The sequence below is a fragment of the Aegilops tauschii genome, chromosome 3, assembly GCF_002575655.3.
Source record: "Aegilops tauschii subsp. strangulata cultivar AL8/78 chromosome 3, Aet v6.0, whole genome shotgun sequence".
NCBI lineage: Eukaryota > Viridiplantae > Streptophyta > Magnoliopsida > Poales > Poaceae > Aegilops > Aegilops tauschii.
Genome location: NC_053037.3, coordinates 243,966,553 through 243,987,026, shown reverse-complemented (window position 1 = coordinate 243,987,026; position 20,474 = coordinate 243,966,553). Strand labels below are relative to the sequence as shown.

Sequence of the window (20,474 nt, the reverse complement as noted above, 5' to 3'; positions counted from 1 at the left end):
ACTCTGCTTGATGTCATGACATGGCACCAAAGGGTCATGGTAAAAAAATGTTCCAATTGGTATAAGAAACACGGCGGCTAAAGTACACTCAAATTCGAAATCAGTATCCAATTTACAAATGAAGAGAGAAAAATATTTTCTTTCACATTTTTTAGTTACTAACAAAGAACAAATTTGAACTTGATGTATGCACAGGTAGTATAGCATGAAATAATACATAAAGTAGAAATTATTTGTTTCATTATATTTGCTACTTTGACTGCATATCTCACATGAATGATCGAACAAAATTTCCTTTGGTGCCTTAACATTTATCTTCCAACATCAGATACCCTATAAAATGGTTATTTCAGTATTAACACGTGAACAAGAAGCAAAAAACCACTTCTTTTTCTCCTATAGTAAGATCAACCGATAAAACATCTACCACAGATGACCAAAATTTCTATTGGGCCAAACACAATTGAGGAAGCGACTACAGTTTTTCTATCTCCTGAAATGTACATTGACAACAGTTGGCTGCATATATGTCTGCTGAATCGACAGTGCAAGCGGGAAAAATGGGTGAAACAAGAAGGAAGAGATTCTTTTTGCTCGGCTGTCGGAACCACCAGAATCTGACCCTGCAGAAAAGGGAGATGTATGCACGTGAAGTTACTCGAGAAATGCTACTAAAACAAAGTAAGACTTAGAACCCAAGTAGAAAAGCAAATGTATAAATGATTTCCCTCCGGTGTCCTGAAAGTGATGATATATTTTCCAATTATCAAGTCATGTCAGGATGCAAACGGGGCGGGTTACAGCCAGCCTGCACCTGCATATGCGGGCGCTCACAGTTTATGCGGGCATTGCAGTGGGTCGGCGTAATGCGGCACTAGTTGTTGCAGGTTAACGCGGCGTCCCGCATTCGCCTCGTACAGCCCGCACATCTAATTTGGTGGAGATCGGTTCCAGTTCTCCACATCGCACACCCTTTGTTGTGTTGCTCTTGGCGTTCAGCCTGTCAGCTCTGGCGTGCGTGCGCTTGGCTCCAAACTCCAAACGTTCTGGTCGAACAGCGGCACCGCCGTGAAGACCATCACTGACATTGACCGCCTGCGGGTCAAGCGGCACACCGACGTCGATGAAGTAGACCCACAGGCGTACGGCAGAACCATACCACACGGCGCCCTTGCCGTCCCAAAAGATGTCCGTGAAGCTAGGCGGAGAGCACGCAGGCCATGGCCTCCATGGCACGGTTGGCAGGGAGGCAATGGCCATGGTCTGTCACGATTGGGGGAAGCAGTTGGAACGCCTGCATGGTGCCCGGCAGCAGTGTCACCAGGTGTACGTCTAGCTGATCGGCCTTTTCATCGTGCTCGTGACACAACATGTACGCAGAGCACGGCCGATCGATCCTGCTTTCTCTAGGAAAAGGGAAATAAAGCGAATCTGTTGTCGCCGGCAACCCGGATGTTGCTAGAAAATAGAGCAGGCAGCAGAAGGACAGGGACAGCAAGGACAAGAGGTCGCAGGCTCGAAGCTGATGACAGCTGCTTTAGCATTTTGCGGGATATGCAGCCGCCCTAGAACACAATGGACGCACCCGCGTGAACCCGCATGAATAACGCACTTGGCCCATGGGAGAATTAGCGGGACTTATTTGTGGGGCAGGCTAACGGCTAGCTAGCGGAAAGGCCCGCCCCAGTTGCACCCTTAAAGTCAGGTACGATTTCTTATGTCTTGGCTTGCCCTGATGTTGTCATGTTGCCTTCATGATTACTGATTACATCACTGTCTTGGCTTGCCCTGATGTGGTCATGTTGCCCTCATGATTACTGAATACATCACTATGGTGTGGGAGTTCATGACCGTTCATTGGTCTGGTTATCGGCCTTGGAGTCTAAGCAGCATGAGGCAGGTCTAAGAAAAAAAAGCAAGGAGGGTCCAATAAACCAAATTTGCTCCAGCGTTTAGCACCGATTGGGGACACACCGGTCAGATTTTTTTTCTCTGACCTGTGCCTTTCCCCATTGAACTTCCCTCCACCAATTCAGAAACTGGCAGCAGCAGATGTGAGGTGGGGGTGCTACCGCTAGTCTCCCTCACAGTGAGGGACAAGCGCTGTGATCCACACGTGGGCCTCATCAAAGGGGAGGACTGGCACGCTGCTCCTGCTGCTCCTTATGGGGTTGAGACGAGGCTTATGGGATTGAGATGAGGCTATCTTGCTTGAATTAATGAGATAAGGGCATCTCCAACACTGTGCATCAAAACACCCGTGAACGTCCAGCACAGACAGGACACTTTGTGCCATCCAACGCCATGCATCAAATGTCCGCGGGCCAGTCCGTACGTCCGAATTCTCGCAAACCGGAAGCAAAGCCAGGGAGGTTTGCGAATGTCCGGACAGCCGCCACGTAGGCGTCCGACACCCACGGCCCACACAAAAAACCTACCCCAAGCCCTGCTTTTCTCACTCTGCCCCTCCCCTTTGTTCTGTGTCCGTGTAGTCCGAGACCCACGCCGCCGCTGAACCACCCACTCCGCCGTTCAGGCCTTGCTGGACCTCCGCCGCTCCAACCGAGCGCCAGCCCCAACTTGCCTACGCTGCCCTTCCATCCCTGGTCCGGCTACTGCCGAGGTACCCTCTGCCACATTGCCGTCCATGGTGGACACGGTGCCCAGCAAGTGTTTGGCCAAATGCCACAGCCAAATTTATTGACGTTTATATTGTTTACTTTGAAGCAAACACGATGCATTCGGCCACCGAGTACTTCTACGCCGAGTTCATAGATATGTCATCATTAGATGAGGACGAATATAAGGATGAAACGACGATGAACATCGAGTGATGAATCGGAATAGGGCAGGGGGGGGGGGGGGGGGGCATGTGATGCTGATGGACGACTACTTTGTCCCCAATGCGCTATCTGAGCCCTATTTTCTTCATCGATTGCAGATGAGCTGAAATGTGTTCGATCACCTCTACAATGGTGTTCGGGCCTATGATGACCACTTCATCCTGAAGAAGGATATCGTTGGAAAGATTGGATTATCTGGTTACCAAAAGTGCACGCTGCATTGAGGATGCTTGCCTATGGCACGGCCACAGATTCATGGGACGAGTACCTCCGGATGTCCGAAAGCATATGCGTCGAAGTCATGATCAGGTTTGCTACTATGGTGGTCAAGATGTTTGGACCGAAGTACTTGAGAGAACGAACTGCCCAAGACACTGCACGGCTCATGGCACTGGAAGCAAGAGGGTGACCAGATATGCTCGGATTTCCGGATTGCATGCACTGGCTATGGAAGAATTGCCCATATGCTCTACAAAGGCAATATCAAGGCCATTGTAAGAAGCCCGCCATCATTCTTGAAGAAGTTGCATCACAAGACCTCTAGATTTGCCACTCTTTCTTTGGGATGCCTGGGTCTGGCAATGACATCAACGTGTTGCAGCGGCCTCCATTGCTTGCAAGGTTGTGCAAGGGAGAAGCTCCTCCGTGCAAATATACCATCAATTTTCATGACTACAACATGGGCTATTATCTTTGTGATGATATCTATCCTTCATGAGCGACCTTCGTCAAGACCATCTCTGATCCAAGGGGTGAGAAAAGATCTCACTTTGCCCAAAGACAAGGAGCTAGAAAGGATGTGGAGAGGACATTTGGAGTGCTCCAAGCCCGTTTTGCAGTTGTTCGAGGACCTACAAAGGTATGAGATCCAAAAGCGTTGTGGGAGGTGGTCATAGCTTGTGTGATCATGCACAACATGATTGTGGAGTATGAGTGTGACGAGTTTGCTACGGTCTAGAATTTGAGCAGATGAGCCTTGACTAATGTTGACTTCTCATGCGGATACAAGTTCAAATTGATATAGTTCCACACACCCTAGTTCTAGAATCTAGATGCTTGGTCACAGCAATGGATCAACAGTTACCTGGTTTTATCTTAAATTTGACGACATTTGGTTGCCTCACTGATATAAATTTTATCGGATGCTCTGTGCAATGCCTATGCCGATCAATCGCTGAAATCAGCTGTAAACAAGGAAACGAAACAACACGATATATCAAATGAAGGGAAAATTACTATCATGCACTTGAGTACGACAAATATCGAGAAGATAAGCAAAGCCATGGAATGTCATAAAAATGATTTAGAAAGTGCAAGTTGGACACATCTAAACCACTACTGTCATTACTCATCACGATGGAATCGCTCATATTGCATAGGTCAGCTTTGAGCTAAATTACTACAGCAATGAAAAAGCCATTAGTCCAAAACAAGTGTAGTGTTATACTATATCAATAAAACAACTCGCACATTGTATAGGAACAGGGATACTAAATTTCCAAGAAATACCAAGCCTACCTAGGCCTTCTGCGAAGTAGGAGGGGTTTAACTTACAACCTCAACCCAACCTCATGCAGGGGCTAAGCTTGCATTTTAGCAACAGTGCTTAGCACCCACTACTCTCTCCTTAGCTGGAACCCACAAAAGAAGTATTGCAGCCTGCTGACCCACCTCCCTGGTTTGAATCACCTGCCACTGCTTCTCTCAGTGCCAGTGGCCGAGCCAGCGCCCGGCGACCCTGGGCATTTGCCCGGGCTCGCTAGGTACGCCAGCTACGATGGCTCCATTACATTGAGAAAAACCGTCAACACATCGTGCTTTACCCAGGCAGCTGGGCTCGTTCTGGTTTGCTAATCAAGGTTTCCTTTTCCTTCAGTAGTAATGGATCAGGCGAGACTTGCTTGATGCCCTGACGTTAAATCAGATGAGAACTGGGCCTACTGGGCTACTAACCTAGCAAGAGGTCTGTTCGGCTTTTGTTTACTTCAGACGAGAAGGACCACGATCTTTTTCTCAAACAAAAAAGAAGCACGATCGGTCGATCGTTCCACTCCCCACGACCCCGCTTGTTCAGCTGTTCCAGACGGCGCCACCCTAGATCGATCGAAGAAGGAATGGCGGCGAGTGGATGCAGGCCTAGGCTGGGTACATGGCCGGCGGAGGGTTGTGCCAGAGCGGATCCATCCCAGGAACGGCTTGCATCATCGGCCGGCAGCTGCTTGTCCCCTCCTCCGTGATTAGGTGAGATTGCACTTTTGGAGATTGGTAGATTTATTTAGGTTCAAATTTTGAGGTTCGGCCATGGAGAATTGGTCATTGAGGTTATATTACTTCACTTCAAAATTACATTTGTATGACTGCTATATTCATAATTTCACTTCATTATTAAGGTAGATTTGTGGTCTGGGATTTTGATGCTATTTTACATGTTGTCTATCTAAATGAAGGTTTTTTACTGGTCAAGTTTTTAAAGAACCGACCGGTTACCGGATATTTCTTCAGACCCTGAATTTATTTGCTACATGTTTAGTTAGTACTCCCTCCGTCCCGTGATGTAATATAAGAGCGTTTTTCACACTACTCCCTCCGTCCCGTAATATAAGAGCGTTAGAATCTGTATGCATATTTTAACACAACATAGCCCCTAGCCTGGTGGAAGTGCTTTCGAGGTCACAGGCCGACTACCAATTTCGCCAGCCTGATTTCTAATGTTATCAGTGTTTAAAAGAATTTATGGCCACAGTGGGTTAGGGAGGACTCAAACCCACGCATTAGGGAAAGGATTAACGCGTGTTCACCGCTAGAACACAAAGAGATTTGAGTATAAACTAAATGTTGATGCCGCTTTTTTTTAAGATGGAACGGGTGCAGCAGTGGCAATTCTTCGAAACAACCGAGGAGAGGCTCTTGCGGGAGCATCCTGGCTGCTTCATCATCTCCTTGATGCAACGACAGCGGAAGCAGTAGCCATTCAGCGAGGACTAGAGTTGGTTGAAGGACTCGGCTGTCATCAAGTCATTGTTGAATCTGACTCAATTGGAAGTTATTCAAGCATGCAATGGCATGATCGAGATTTGGAGCCCCTATACTGCTATTTTGGCTAATTGTTTTCAAAAAGCATACCGTATTGGTGCGGTATCCTTCGCTCATTGCCCTAGGGAGGCTAATAGATTGGCGCACAACCTTGCTAGACATAGTTTCAATTTAAATTCTACTTTTATTTGGGATGGTGATCCTCCCAGCTTTTTACCTTCGGACATTGTGGATGATGTAACTTTGATTTCAGTTTAATAAAGTGCGCCAAGTGGTTTTCAAAAAAAAAAAGAGATTTGCGTATACAAAGGGTTAAGTACTATATATTCTACTGCTAAATGAATTTGAAATAAAAATTTGTTTAAATACTTTCAGGCGAAAAAGCCGAAATGATTTTTCAAAAAATGGTTCTTTTGGCCCCTACCTGAAAAAACCGATATCAAGGAAAAATACTTGATTCAAACCCCTGAATTTTTTTAGATCATTCGGTTAGCTAGGCTCAAACTTGCCCTGGCTTCACAAAATTTCTGGCTCCGCCCCTGCTCAGCTCCGATCTCATCAAAATAAATTGAACTGAAATTTTAATACTGCACAACTCTTACCCTTCACGCCAACCACACCTATACTCTCTCATTTTTCTTTAATCAGATCGCCAGCAACCACCCCTCTAAATGGCAATGTAGCTGCATCTTCACTCTCCCAACAAATATGCAAAATCATCACCAAGTTACCAACATGCAAACAGGCAATCATCTCCCAGGCCAACAGGACCTCTGACTATCAGTGCAATGTATAGTATCTATTTGCAGTAATAATGTCATAACAAGTGGATACATGAGAAAAAACATAGCGGCTCCATTTTCAAGTATAATCAATATGTGTAAGTCAGATGTTGATACTAACATTCTAAGTAGAAAAACATTTTATAAGATGCTGCTTTGTACTATGTACTCCCTCCGTCCCATAATGTAAGACGTCTTTTGACACTACAGTAGTGTCAAAAAACGTCTTACATTATGGGACAGAGGGAGTATTATTTTTTGCCAATAACTCTGCACATCTAATTTTTGTTTTGTTGTTATTTATTCAAAGAGGATAGAAGCTACACATATTACATGTCACAAATAGCAGGATATGAGAAGCTCTTCTGAGTGGAGTGATAGACAGCACAAAGGTTGCTGTCGCCGGCCCGGGTTCGAGTCTTGTCATCTCCCATATGAATAAGACATGGGGGAGTCTCCCCTCTGTTCTCATTTTTTTTTACAAATAGCAGGATATACAATGTCCTGCTCAGAGTTTTGAAGAATCATTGGTTCAATGACAGACTTAAAGTAAGCCCAACGCAACAATATCAAATGTTTACACATTCCAGTTAATAATGTATTAACGTGTGCTTCATGTTCAATTTTCTACCAAGACCATATTGATTGTTTGCAAAAGCAAAAAAGAGGTTGGTGACTCGAGTGAAAGCACATGAACTTGCAGGATATTATAGTATGACACTCAAGCCAGAAAACTAGCCAAACTGGAACTACTGTATAACATATATTCAAACAAGTTGTAGAACAAACCTTCTCATCATAACGAAAAATCGACAGGTCAAAGTATGGTGAAGGACTTTGTGATTGGCAAGTGTAAGGCAATGACGCCATCATCTTTTTCACAAACTGCTAAACAGAAAACAAATAGCAAACTAGCAATCATCAAAAGGTTCATTATTACATCCTCTAATAAAAGAGGTAAATTGTTCACAAATCAGATGCCTTAAGCGTACACAAATGAGAAATATGTTGTAACTATAGTTATCAAGAAATAAGCCATCAGCAACTAGTGACCGTTTCACACCTCTAGTTTTTTCATTTGAAAGGTATGTGTCACACCTGCATAACCAGTGGTTGATGCGGTGGACGTGTGATGGTGGGACCCCCGCTGCCATGTGGCATGGGCCCACCCGCGTGTGTGAGTGGCTGGGTATATAGCCAGCTGTAGCCAGTAGGCAAGTCATGCGTGATTTGTATCTGAACTGGATTCCTCACCTACTCTCTGTATCTCATCTTCCTTGGCAAGAAACCCTTCTTCCAAGCCCGATCTCATCCCCTTCCCTTCCCCAATCCAGATCTGAGCAATTGGGTCTGTGACAGTTGGTAATCAGAGCCTCCATTCCCCACCACCAATTTTCTCCGCCGCCACTCTCACCCTCTCGATCAAGCCGTAACATCCACGCTGTGGGAGTGGAACTTGCTTCGGCGAGATCCACCCGAAATCCCCAGCGGAGTTGGCCTGATTTGGAGCGAGTGCAACGGCGCCGCCGACCAAACGTCTGCCCAAACCCGCCACATCATCGCCGCCATGTCCGAATCAACCGGAGAGCTGAAATCGATGCTCCAGTCGCTCTTGACGCGGTTCGATGAAAGCAAGCTCGCGGGCGACAAGCATCTCGAAGCGCAGCTCGCGTTCAACACGCAGGTGTCATCTGATCTGGCGCACCTCCGCAAGCAACTGGATCTCACTCAAGCAGACGTCGAGGAGGTGCGGCAGCACCGCGATCCACCACCATCGCCGACCGCTGCTGCGCTCCACTAACCGCACGCGGCCGACACCAAAGACGGCAAGCCCCAGGCGTCCTCAGTGACGTCCCTTGAGCAAACACGCGGCCCTCGTCCCCAAGGACCAACCGCTCGCCTCTCCAACAACAGGCCTCCTCTGATTCCCACGCGGCCATCTCCGCCGTTCATGGGCACGGGCCAGGCCGCGGCATCTCCTACGGGCAAGCCGAGGAGTACACGGTCAAGGCCCCCCAAGCATGACTTTCCTCGCTCCGACGGCGACGCGCCCAACCTCTGGATCGACCACTGCATCGCCTACTTCGATTTGTACCGCATACCGTCGCACAGCTGGGTTACCACGGCGTCGCTCTACATCGACGATCACGCGGCGCACTGGTTCCAGGCGTACCGTCAGACGCACCTTGCGCCAACCTGGGAGGAGTTCACTGCGGCCCTCATCAGCGAGTTCGGTCCGGATGAGTTCGAGGTGGAGATGCATAAGCTGCTGCAGCTCAGGCAGACCAGCACCGTCGCAGAGTACCGGGTGGAGTTCGAGGCCCACATGTACCACTTGCTCGCCCTCGACGCAACGCTCAACCCCAAGCTCTTCATCACGCAATTCCTGTTGGGCCCGCGCGACGATCTCCGGGCCGTGGTCCGCCTTCAGGAGCCGTCGAGCATTACTCGTGCTGCCGTGTTGGCCAGGATCTTGGAAGAAGAGGCGGGCAATCAGCATGCTCGTTCGCAAATCATTCCCGCGAGTCGACCTCCATTACCCCTCTTGCCACAACCACCACGGGCCGTGGGGGCGCCACGGCCAGGGGGCGCTGTTGTGCCCAACGACGAGCGCCAGCTACGCGAGCATCGGTGTGCCAACGGCCTCTGCTTCAAATGTGGAGATCGGTACTCCCGCGAGCATCGGTGCAAGCCGGCCACCCAATTGTCTACGATCCATGTCGGCGACTACGGCGAGGTGCTCAGCGACGACGCGGTCCACGCTTTGGAGCTGCTCGACGCACCGGCGCAACCAGAGCCGACACCCGAGTGCTGCGTGCTATCCATGCACGCTGTCGCGGGGACCGAGTCACCGCGTACTATCCGTCTACGAGCGCTCGTCAGCAACCAACTTATGTTGCTGTTGGTGGACTCCGGGAGCACGCACAACTTCATTTCCATGGCATTCGCAGACCGCATCAAAGCAACGCCAGTCGCTGTGCCGGCGGTCGAGGTACGCGTCGCCAACAAAGAGCGCATGTCCTGCAACAGCATGGTCCAAGGGCTGCAGTGGTGGATTCAAGGACACACATTCCACACGGACATGCGGCAACTGGCTTTGGGGGCTTACAATGGCGTGCTTGGCATGGACTAGCTTGAGCAGTTCAGCCCGATGAGCTGCCACTGGCTCGAGAAGACGCTGACCTTTGAGCACCAAGGCACCATGATCACGTTGCAAGGTGTTCGACCCAAGCAACAAGAGACGCTAGAAGAGATCGAGCCCGATCAGCTGCACAAATGGCAAGCCGGCAACGACATCTGGTACATGGCCGTGTTGGACCTGCCCCGTGCGACGGAGCCCCAAGCCACCAAGCCGCCTAGCGTGCAGGGCATCCTGGACGACTTCGCCGACCCAAAAGGCCTATCGCCTCATCGTCGCTACGACCACGCCATCACGCTGGTGGAGGACGCGCGCCCCGCCAACTCCAGACCCTACCCTACCGCTACTCGTCGTTGCAAAAAGACGAGATCGAGCGCCGGGTCCAAGAGATGCTGCAGTTGGGCATCATTGAGCACAACATGAGCCCCTTCGCAGCGTCGATGCTTCTCGTCAAGAAGGACGGCACATGGCGTTTTTGCGTCGACTACCGGCGGCTCAACGACGCCACGGTCAAAAACAAGTTCCCGCTACCGATTGTAGACGAACTGCTCGACGAGCTGGCTGGCACAGCATTCTTCTTCAGGCTCGATCTCCGCGCCGGCTATCATCAGATCAGAATGTGCGCTGGGGACGAAGAGAAGACGGTGTTCAAGACGCATCATGGACACTTCTACTTCAAGGTCATGCCGTTCGGGCTGACGAATGCCCCGGTCACCTTCCAGTGCTTGATGAATTCCATCTTCGCCAAGTATGTTCCTAAATTCGTAATCATTTTTCTGGATGACAACTTAGTCTTCAGTGAGACGTTGGGGGAGCACCTGGAACACCTGCGCCTCGTCCTTACCCTGTTGCGGGAGCACCAGTTGTACGCCAAGGAATCCAAGTGTTCGTTCACGCAAGACAGCATCTCCTACCTTGGCCACATCATTTTCAAGGACGGCGTCGCGACTGACCCGGAGAAGACACACGCCATGTTGGCATGGCCTACACCGACCACGGCGACCGAGCTCCGAGGCTTCCTCGGCCTCACAGGCTACTACCGCAAGTTCTTTGCGCACTACGGCATCATCGCCAAGCCGCTAACCAGCCTTCTGACCAAGAAGGGCTTCGAGTGGACGGAGCGGGCGCAGGTTGCGTTCGATCTGCTCAAACGCGCGATGGTGGCCGCACCCGTGCTCGCGCTCCCCGACTTCGCGCGCCCGTTCTCCATTGAGACGGACGCATGCGACACTGGCATCGGCGCGGTGCTGGCTCAGGAGGGCCACCCTGTGGCGTTCTTCAGCAATGCGCTCAGCGTGCGCAACCAAAAGCTATCGGCGTACGAGAAGGAGTTCATCGCCGTCATGATGGCCGTCGATAAATGGCGCGCCTACCTTCAACGGGGACCGTTCACCATCGTCACGGATCACAAGAGTTTATGCAATCTTCAAGATCAACGGCTAGCTACTGATCTGCAGCGGAAGGCCATGGCGAAAGAGGTGGGCCTCCAGTTCAAGTTCTGGTAACGGTCGCGGCAGCAACAACAGTGCCGCTGACGCACTGTCCCAAGTGGGTGCGGCGCTGAACCTCGACGCACTCCCGATCTGCCAACTCGCATGGGTGCAGGAGGTGGCCAACTCCTACGCCACGGACGCCGATGCACAGGAGCGCTTGGCGCGTCTGGCAATCATCAGCCCCGACGACGACGGGTTCGAACTCTACAAGGGGCTCATTCGCAAGCAAGATCGGTTGTGGATTGGCAAGAACACGACACTACGCACCAAGATCATCAGCGCCTTGCACGACAGCGCGGTAGGTGGTCACTCCGGCACTACTGCCACCTACCAGCGCATCAAGAAGCTCTTCGTGTGGGAGGGCCTGAAGGGCGACGTCGCGGATTACGTGCATTAATGCCAAGTCTGTCAACACGCCAAGCACGAGCAGAGCAAGACGGCGGGTACGCTGGCCCCGCTGCCCGTACCAACAGCACCATGGCGCGACCTCACCATGGATTTCGTGGAGGGCTTGCCATCATCAGAAGGCTTCGACTCGATCATGGCAGTCGTGGACAGGCTCACCAAGTCCGCGCACTTCATCCCGCTCCGGCATCCTTTCAAAGCACCGCAAGTGACCAAGGTCTTCTGGGATCACATAGTCAAGCTCCACAGCATTTTGAGCTCCATCGTCTCCGACCGCGACCACGTCTTCACCAGCGCGCTCTAGTGGGAGCTCTTCGCCAGTGCGGGCACCAAGTTGCTCTACTCCACGGCGTACCACCCGCAGACGGACGGCCAGAGCGAGAGGGTCAACCAATGCATGGAGATGTACCTGTGGTGCGCGGTGCATGACGAGCCCTGGCAATGGAGGTGCTGGCTACCCACAGCGGAGTTCTGGTACAATTCATCCTTTCACTCGTCCATCACATGCTCTCCCTTCAAGGCGCTCTACGGAGTCGATCCCAACCTTGGCGCCATGGCACTCTGGGACGACAAGTCTGCGCCGGTCATCGACGGTGAGCCCTGAGACTGGGGAGTGCACACGGCGCGTCTGCGCGAGCACATTCTGCGGCCCAACACCGTTTCAAGAGCAGGCCGATCAGAACCACACTGAGCGTTCCTTCGAAGTTGGAGACTCCGTCCTCCTCAAGCTTCAGCCATATGCGCAGTCATCCGTCCCAACCGTCCCTGCGCCAAGCTGGCGTACAAGTTCTTCGGGCCGTTCACGGTGCTCGACAAGATTGGCAAGCTGGCATACAAATTGGAGCTCCCGACGGACAGCAAGATCCACCCCGTCTTTCACGTGTCGCTGCTCAAGCCGTTCACCCCCAACTACACGCCGGTCTTCTCCGAGCTCCCGCGGCCCCCCAGATCTCGCCGGCCACGATAACAAGCCCGTGGAGATTGTGGAGCGGCGCATGGTCAAGCGCGGCAACAGTGCTCTCATGTAGATCAAGGTCCGCTGGACGAACGACAACACATCGACGACCTGGGAGGACTACAACACTCTCCGTCGCCGCTTTCCACAAGCTCCAGTGCGGGACGAACCTCCGGGCGATGACATCGAGCAGCACGCATCTTCTTAAGAGGACGCCCGTTCTGAAGGAGTGGGTAGTGTCACACCTGCATCACCAGTGGTTGATGCGGTGGACGTGTGATGGTGGGACCCCCGCTGCCATGTGGCATGGGCCCACCCGCGTGTGTGAGTGGCTGGGTATATAGTCAGCTGTAGCCAGTAGGCAAGGCATGCGTGATTTGTATCTGAACTGGATTCCTCGCCTACTCTCTGTATCTCATCTTCCTTGGCAAGAAACCCTTCTTTGCCCGATCTCACCCCCTTCCCTTCCCCGATCCAGATCTGAGCAATTGGGTCTGTGCCGGTATGGGTTTCTAACATTTTCACAAGCATACCACGTCATCTGGAACTGCATGTAAGTTGGTATATATAACTGAAAAGGCATGACAAGCACCAGAAAATAAGCTTAAAGATAAAACAAAGTTTGCTTTTTCTTAGTTGATTCACTAAACCTGAAACAAATTGGACTTCTAGTACTACTAGAACTGACAGCATGCTCGGGAAAGCTAACCTGCAAGGCTAAAACTCAATTTCTAGCCCTACATTATTTGGAATTATCCACATTATATCCAAGAAAATCTCCTTATTATGCAATTAATTCTGAACATACATATCCAAGAAAACTGTTTTTTATATTGCATGTCATCTATGTTATATCCAAGAAAACCTCTTTCTTACAACATATGTGGAAATTGTGCATGTATTACTAGAATACGTTGAAACATTTCAGTACAGTCAACAATAAGAGCATCATTCTTGGAAATAAAGAGACCATTAGCGGCGCAACATGCACAAGTCCTCGCATCTTGTCGAGGCATTTGAATGGAACAGGAATGGTTCACCAAAAATGCATCATACGTTCATACAACTTGCGTTATCAGCATTACCTGTGAGGAGCTGCTTGCTTTATTTTTAATGGTGCAAAGTTGATCAAGAGCATGAACACTATTGGAATGCGACGAGATAAATTTCTCATGCGAAGAATTTTGAGGATTTGCATGGAAATGATCATAATAATGTTCAAACAATGAATACAGCTCCTCCGAAGAATTCTGCTGACAAATTATGTATTATGTTCAAACACAAGGGAAAATATATCCAATAACTTGAACAGCATCTCTGATGATCATAGATACCTGATAGAGTGAGACAATATCTGTCGTCTCCATGTTGTACACAGCAAAGAATGCTAGGTTTTGATCAGTGCTTCGAGTAACCTAAAGAAATATATTAGAGTGTCTGCAATTAGATGGTGACAAGATGCGAATAAAATACTGGTAAGATGTCAGGAGAAAATAGATTTACCCCTCCATCGACACTACCAAACTTGATAAATAGGTGACGGCGATCCAAAAACTGTACCTGTTCCACTATCATGTTATAAACACCTCTTGCAAAAATTATTTAGCAGAAAACAATGTGTTCAGTGAACAGCATAGTCCCCGTAAATACTTAGGTTACTGATAGCTAAAATGAACAACAAAAACTGTAAGTGAAGAATATAAAACTTCAATCTAACAGAAAAAATGAAGGGATGACGGTAGGAGAAAAAAAATCTCACATAGAAGACTGCAGAGAAGGCATAAGACTTCCAAAGTAAACCAGCCAAAACCAGGAACAAAAAGGAGACAAAACATAGGCTAGCCAATACTTACGAATAACCAGAAGAGAGAAGAAAGAAAGAACCAAGGCAAAAGAAAAACAGAGCAAAATCCTACTGCTATTATGATTCATTTAAGCTAGTCTTGAAAGTATCGATAGATACCTTCCATATGATAAGATCCACATAGTCTTGAAAGTGAAAATAAAATTTCTTCTTCAGATGCTGGACCCTCTGCAAACAAAAATTACAATTTCAAACAAGTAGAGACAAAACACTTTTCCTTCACAAGAAAGACCACACGACCAAGAAAGAAGGGGGAATAAGCAATTAAGCATAAGTTTGTTTCAACAATTCAAAAGATGCAAGATTAACTGTACACAATAATAACAGGGAGTACGAATATTTCAGCAGTGGATGCAATAAATTAGAGATGATTTTAAGCATCATAATTGACGTTGTTAGAGTACTATACATATGGCCATGTAGTCATTTATATTTACCCCATTGTATAAGGGGTTTCCTGCATCTTTATCTTTACCTAATAATAAAGGACGGAGGCTTTCATAGTTCTCCATCCGTCATCCCTTTACATCCGTTAATTTCTGTGTCAAGCGCAAAGATCAACGACTCAGATCTATTACCTATTATTACAATGTATGCCACCGCCGAGCGACAAAACGGTTCGTTCGTTCTTTCTTTTTTTTTCCTTACTAAGTCTTTTTCTGCCACATCCCACGCACGACGCAGCCCACGCTGCCTAAAAAAACTCTCGATCCCCTCCTCTCCCTCTCCCTACCATCGCCGCCACTGTTGACTAGATCGAGGTGCTAGCGGCCCGATGCACCTGGCGGCTACCGGATCCGTCCCCCCTTCGGATCCACTAGCTCAACGCTCTCTGCCACCGCCATGTCCACCATGGCGGCCAGCAATGCAAGGTGTCCCTTGGCGTTCGGCCGTCCCCATACGGCGGCATTATGTCGGCGCCCCACGTCCAGGTCTACGCTCTTCTCCGTCGGCAGCCTCCACCATGTCGCCACCTCCTTGCTGCCGGACGAGACATCCTCTGCATCATAGTCATCTTGGTTGCCGGTGAAAGCCTGCTCTTTCTCCTCTGGGATCGATTTCACCTTCATCTTGCTCTGCCACGGGTGGATCTTCAGTCCCCTGGCATATGTGTTGTCCTTTCTATACTCCCGCCGGCTGGCCGGCTGTGTGTGTGTCATGGGTGGCTTGACGTGCGCGCTCTATTGGCATAGGAAGCGGGCTGTTGCAGGCAGGGGAAAATCTGTTGGCTACTTGCAGAGGAGGATTAGGATTGTATAGCACAATCAGGAGAGCTCGTTTGATTTGTTTTGGTCTAGATTAGTCAAACCGTGAATTGATATTTGTTTCGTGGTACAGGAGCTTCAAGGCAACAGGGGCAATAGGATTTGACAACAACACATTCAATGAGTTTCTTCCCAAATCTGAAACTATTTGGCTCTAAATTGCAATCCCCTTGAGAAAGTTAAGAGTATTTATGGACTGGTTTATGGATGTTGCAAATTTGATTGCAGCAGGGACCAGCAAAGAAAGTGCAGTGCTCTCCGTTGATAGATATATTCAGGGCAACATCAAACTTCAGTGAGAATGAACATGACCAGGCAGGGAGCTTCATGCATCATTGGATCTGAGAAATGTTTACTACTGTGAATTGTTTATGTTTCTTGGAGACACTAACCGTAGCTTCTTATTAGTGCCCATGGTGAAAGAGCTATATTGTTGTGCCTTTCTTGGATTCAGGTTCTTCTACTCCAAATGGCCGCTTGTCATCCGCGAGCGCAGTGAGCAGTGCCTGCTGGAGTCGTAGCGCAGGACTCCTGCTACCGGCGGGAGTAATATTTACCGAGGACGCTCAACTTGGCCGACCCTGATGGCTGCGCCCGGTACACACTCACGCGCATCATCGGCGATCCGCACACGTATGCCGTGTTAGAGGCGTCGCTGCGTCTCATCGCCGAGCTGCGCCAGTCCAACAACTCAGACCTATGAACACATGTTCACACGCAAGTTCGCGCCCGACTGCCTTGGCCCGCTCATGGCCATCGCAGACACAGTCATCTTCCAAGATTGATTGATGTGGCGCTCTGGATCATAGCTACACGTAGGAGGTATTTCTAGCGCCTGATTTCTCAAAAGTTTCAGAGGTTCTAGACATTACTTCTTCTTGTTTTATACTTTATCTGAATTGAGTTTTCATTCCCGTTTTTCAGAAGTTAGTTGTATCCAACAACAACATAATACATGCTCACTAGGATGTTTTCTTTTGAATTTCTAGACATTACTTGTAAAAGCAGTAGCAACTGAGTGCTCATTACATGTTCTTAGCGTAAAAGGTCCGGAACTTGCTCATTAAACTTTCTTAGTGTAAAAAGTCTAGAACTGATAAACATGGAGTATGTTGGAGAATCAGAGAAGAATATCAGGGACATCTTTGAGAAGGTATATCCATCTGCACAAGCCATATAATTGCCATGAAATATCCACATATACTCAGATAATCAGTATTCACCGTCAATTTTAGGCTAGATCAGCACGCCCATGAGTAATTTTCTTCGATGAGCTTGATTCCCTTGCTCCTGCACGAGTGTCCTCTGCAGATTCTGGAGGTGTGATGGACATGGTTTCGCAGGTATAATGAACCTCATCAATGAGGTGGTGACCGTGTCTCAGTTTTCAATGTTTAAATGTTAGTAAACTAATTCAGTTTCCCTTTTTCTGTCTTTACTAGCACAAATGCTGACAGAGATGCATATGTTTGGCATTCTATCAGTAACATAAACTTGTGCTAGCTTGCAGCACTACATTTTGTGATTGTGTAGTATCCACACCACTACTGATTGTCTATGCTCTTGCCTGAGAGCACGTGTTGTGCTTTGTATCATATCGTCTAACAAAGATGTAAACTCTGCAAGTAGAAACAGACTTTAGCACTGTGATCCAGTATGTATTGAGTATGGATTAGTATTTGGTATGCTTGCAAATGCTTATTTATTGCTTGCACCAGAGATACCAACAAGTTACTATTGAAAATTCAAATATACTGCCAGGAAAATGTAAAAACACCCACGCACTGGTCTCAACTAGCTCTGCCCTGCTGTCACCGCCCTCCCCTAAGAGCATTCAACCCTACGGCAGAGCTGGTTCTGCACCCCGAGCACTCAACCCTACGACGGAGCTGGTTCTGCATACTGTCATTTTCTCCCGTTGCAATGCACGGGCTCAAATCAACTTTGTTTGCCGGTGCAGTTTAGTAGCGCATGTTCTCATGATCGCATCTGTTGTTTATTCCACCAAAGAAACATGTATGCAGTTTTTGGATTTGTCTTGGAAGTTCATAAGATATTGTCGGAATCGCGCGATCATGAACTTGATGCCATATCCAAGAAAGGTGAGGCTGCTTCGGGAGGGCGTGCATGAGCCGTACTTTGGTGAGCGGCAGTCACGCCGATTGATTAGCCGCATTTTGATTTGTATCACTACCGCTGGCTTGGCTTGATCTGCGGAGCCGTACTAAGTTTTGGATTAATATTGTTCTTTGTCAATGTGAACAAATTGTATTACCATGCTGCTGAGTGGTTTCTCGATAAATCTCAGTTCGTTTCCAATGGGCAGATGATATTTTTTGTAGTAATATGTGTTGAACGGAAATGTGTATATCATTCGGTGATTTGTTAACAAATTTAGATTTCTGTTGGAAATAATTGTGTTTCATCTACTATACTCCAAATTTGAAGGTTGATGTTATACAAATTTTACCGAATTAACACAAATATTGGTTGAGAGAAAATTTTCATTATGTAACAGTGCACGAACATCAGGAAGCAATTTGTGGAAGGCAGCCCTCACGTCTAGCTCGACAAGATTACTTTTTTAAGTTATAAATGTTCTCCTATACTGGTGTGGTTCAATGGCAATGCGGTGACCGAATCCATCGCCTTGACCACGTCAAGACGTGTTATGACAAGGTGAACGGCCTACGTCCGTGACGGCGGAGATGAGGATCCCTACGAGACAAATGGATTACCTTCTTCAAGTGGATGAAGCAGATTATGTGTGTGGTGATGGGCTGTGATGTTGTTATTTTTTTCCCGTTGTGCACAGGAATATTTGCTAGTATTTCCTACACATGTACATGTATATATACTGGCCTATAGCCCCGTGGGAATACAAGATGCATATTCCTAACATGGTATTAGAGCCCTAGGGTTTTTTTTCGCACGCCGCAACTCATGCTCGATCCCGTCGTGTGCCGCCGCTTCTTCTCTGAACAGCTGCCGCTGTGTTTCCTCTCCTCCCGATCCGCTGCAGACTACGCCAGGCCACCTCATCACGCGCCGCCCCACCCCGCACATCTACGCCCGAAGGCCTCCACGCGCCACGTCGTTGCTCCCACGCGAGAGCTTCATCCGGGCGCGCGTGTTCTGCTCGAAGCCTGGCCTGATTCCGTGACGCCCATCTGCCCGTGGAGTGTGCCTGCACATGACTTGTGCTTTGCTCACCTGCTGCTTCTGCACCACCCGTGAAGGGTGTGACATGTGTTCACGCTCGTGCACTTGCCCAGACAAATTCTGCCAAAGCCTCCTGTGCCGCTGTGATCTGCTCTGCTCCGCAGCTGCCTGCTGACCCGGCTGTCTTAGCTCGGCTGTTGGGTCTTCGCGAGTAAAGAGAGAGAGAGAGAGAGAGAGAGAGAGAGAGAGAGAGATGTTTTCCTTGGGTACGCATGTCCCTTGCTGAAGCAGCACAAAGTTTGTGGAGGAGCAACTCCACCTTGCTGCTACAATGTGTACAGCACAAGTGTTGAAGGAACAGCTTCAACGTGCTGCGCTAGATATCGCTCTAGAGGCGAATGTAGGTTGATAGGGCATCAAGAGTTCAATCCAGAACTCCTAGGGCACAAGATCTACTCCAAGATCTTAGATAAGAACAACAAGTTCTATTATAGGTAGGGGTACATAGTCTGCCTCCAAAGTAGAGGCGAGGACCTCTATTTATAGGGCTTTGGGAAGCCTTCACATACTTCTACTTATAACTGGAATACTCTAGAAAACATTATGTAAGTTTCACCATTCTACTCATAGCTACTCACAACTAGAAGACTCTAGAAAACAGTAGGTAGGATAGAAAAGAAAAGGAAAGAAATACTACACTAGAGTGGAAGCATCTAGAAGTAGCCAAACAGATCTGGCATGTGTTTTCTTTCTTCTCATCTAGTGTTCCTCATCATTCTCCCCTGGTTGTTTGGAACTCGCCCTCGAGTTATCTTCATAGAGCGCTTCTTCTGGATGGTAGAGAGTCAAGTCCGCAACATTGAAAGTGTTGGAGATACCCATGTCACTTGGAAGATCTATCACATAAGCATTATCATTTATCTTCCTCATGATAGAGAAGGGCCCATACCTTCGCTGCCTAAGTTTCCCTTTAACACCTAAAGGCAGCCTCTCTTTCCGGAGGTAGACCATCACCTTATCACCGACTTGGAATGATTTTGGCCTCTTTTTGCAATCAGCAAGTTGTTTATATTTCTGATTTTGTGCTTCCAAAGCGCCGCGAATCTCTTCAAATAACTCGGTGTAATTATCAGCAAAGGACAATGCTGATTTTGAGTTTCCCCTTGATGGCAGCTTCACCAGGTCCACCACATGTGTTGGAACTTTAGTGTAGACAATGGAAAAAGGGCTCCTTCCTGTCGATCTATGCTTGGAGTTATTGTAGGAGAACTCTGCAAGAGATAAAGCCAAATCCCATTGCCCCTTTCTTTCTCCACAAATGCAACGGATCAGATTACCCAAAAACTTGTTCACCACTTCCGTTTGTCCATCTGTTTGTGGATGAGCAGTGCTAGAAAATTTCAATTCAGTGTTGAATTGCTTCCACAAAGTGAGCCAAAATGCAGCAAGAAACTTGCTATCACGGTCTGAGACAATGGACCTTGGAACTCCATGAAGTCTGACCACTTTTCGAAAGAATAGGTTTGCCACATG

General features: G+C 48.4%; 1 protein-coding gene across 10 annotated transcripts in view; it reads right to left on the bottom strand.

Moving 5' to 3' along the window:
- Positions 1–218: 218 nt before the first annotated feature.
- LOC109738707 (light-mediated development protein DET1) overlaps positions 219–20,474 on the bottom strand; it is a 31,437-nt gene continuing 11,181 nt past the window's right edge. Inside the window, exons 5-12 of one of the 10 annotated variants that reach the window (XR_005772724.3) lie at positions 14,614–14,682; positions 14,154–14,210; positions 13,985–14,065; positions 13,736–13,900; positions 7,448–7,546; positions 6,479–6,565; positions 3,928–4,027; positions 219–623 (exon numbers count right to left, since the gene is read on the bottom strand). Coding sequence is in view for 6 of the 10 variants with exons in the window: in XM_040403847.3 (XP_040259781.1) it covers positions 487–623; positions 3,928–4,027; positions 7,448–7,546; positions 13,736–13,900; positions 13,985–14,065; positions 14,154–14,210; positions 14,614–14,682 (708 nt within the window). In the remaining 4 variants the exon portion in view is untranslated. Of the gene's footprint in view, positions 624–3,927; positions 4,028–6,478; positions 6,566–6,991; positions 7,163–7,447; positions 7,547–13,735; positions 13,901–13,984; positions 14,066–14,153; positions 14,211–14,613; positions 14,683–20,474 lie in introns of all 10 variants that reach the window. The other 9 variants (XR_006672077.2, XR_005772725.3, XR_006672076.2 and 6 more) reach the window with 9 other exon arrangements.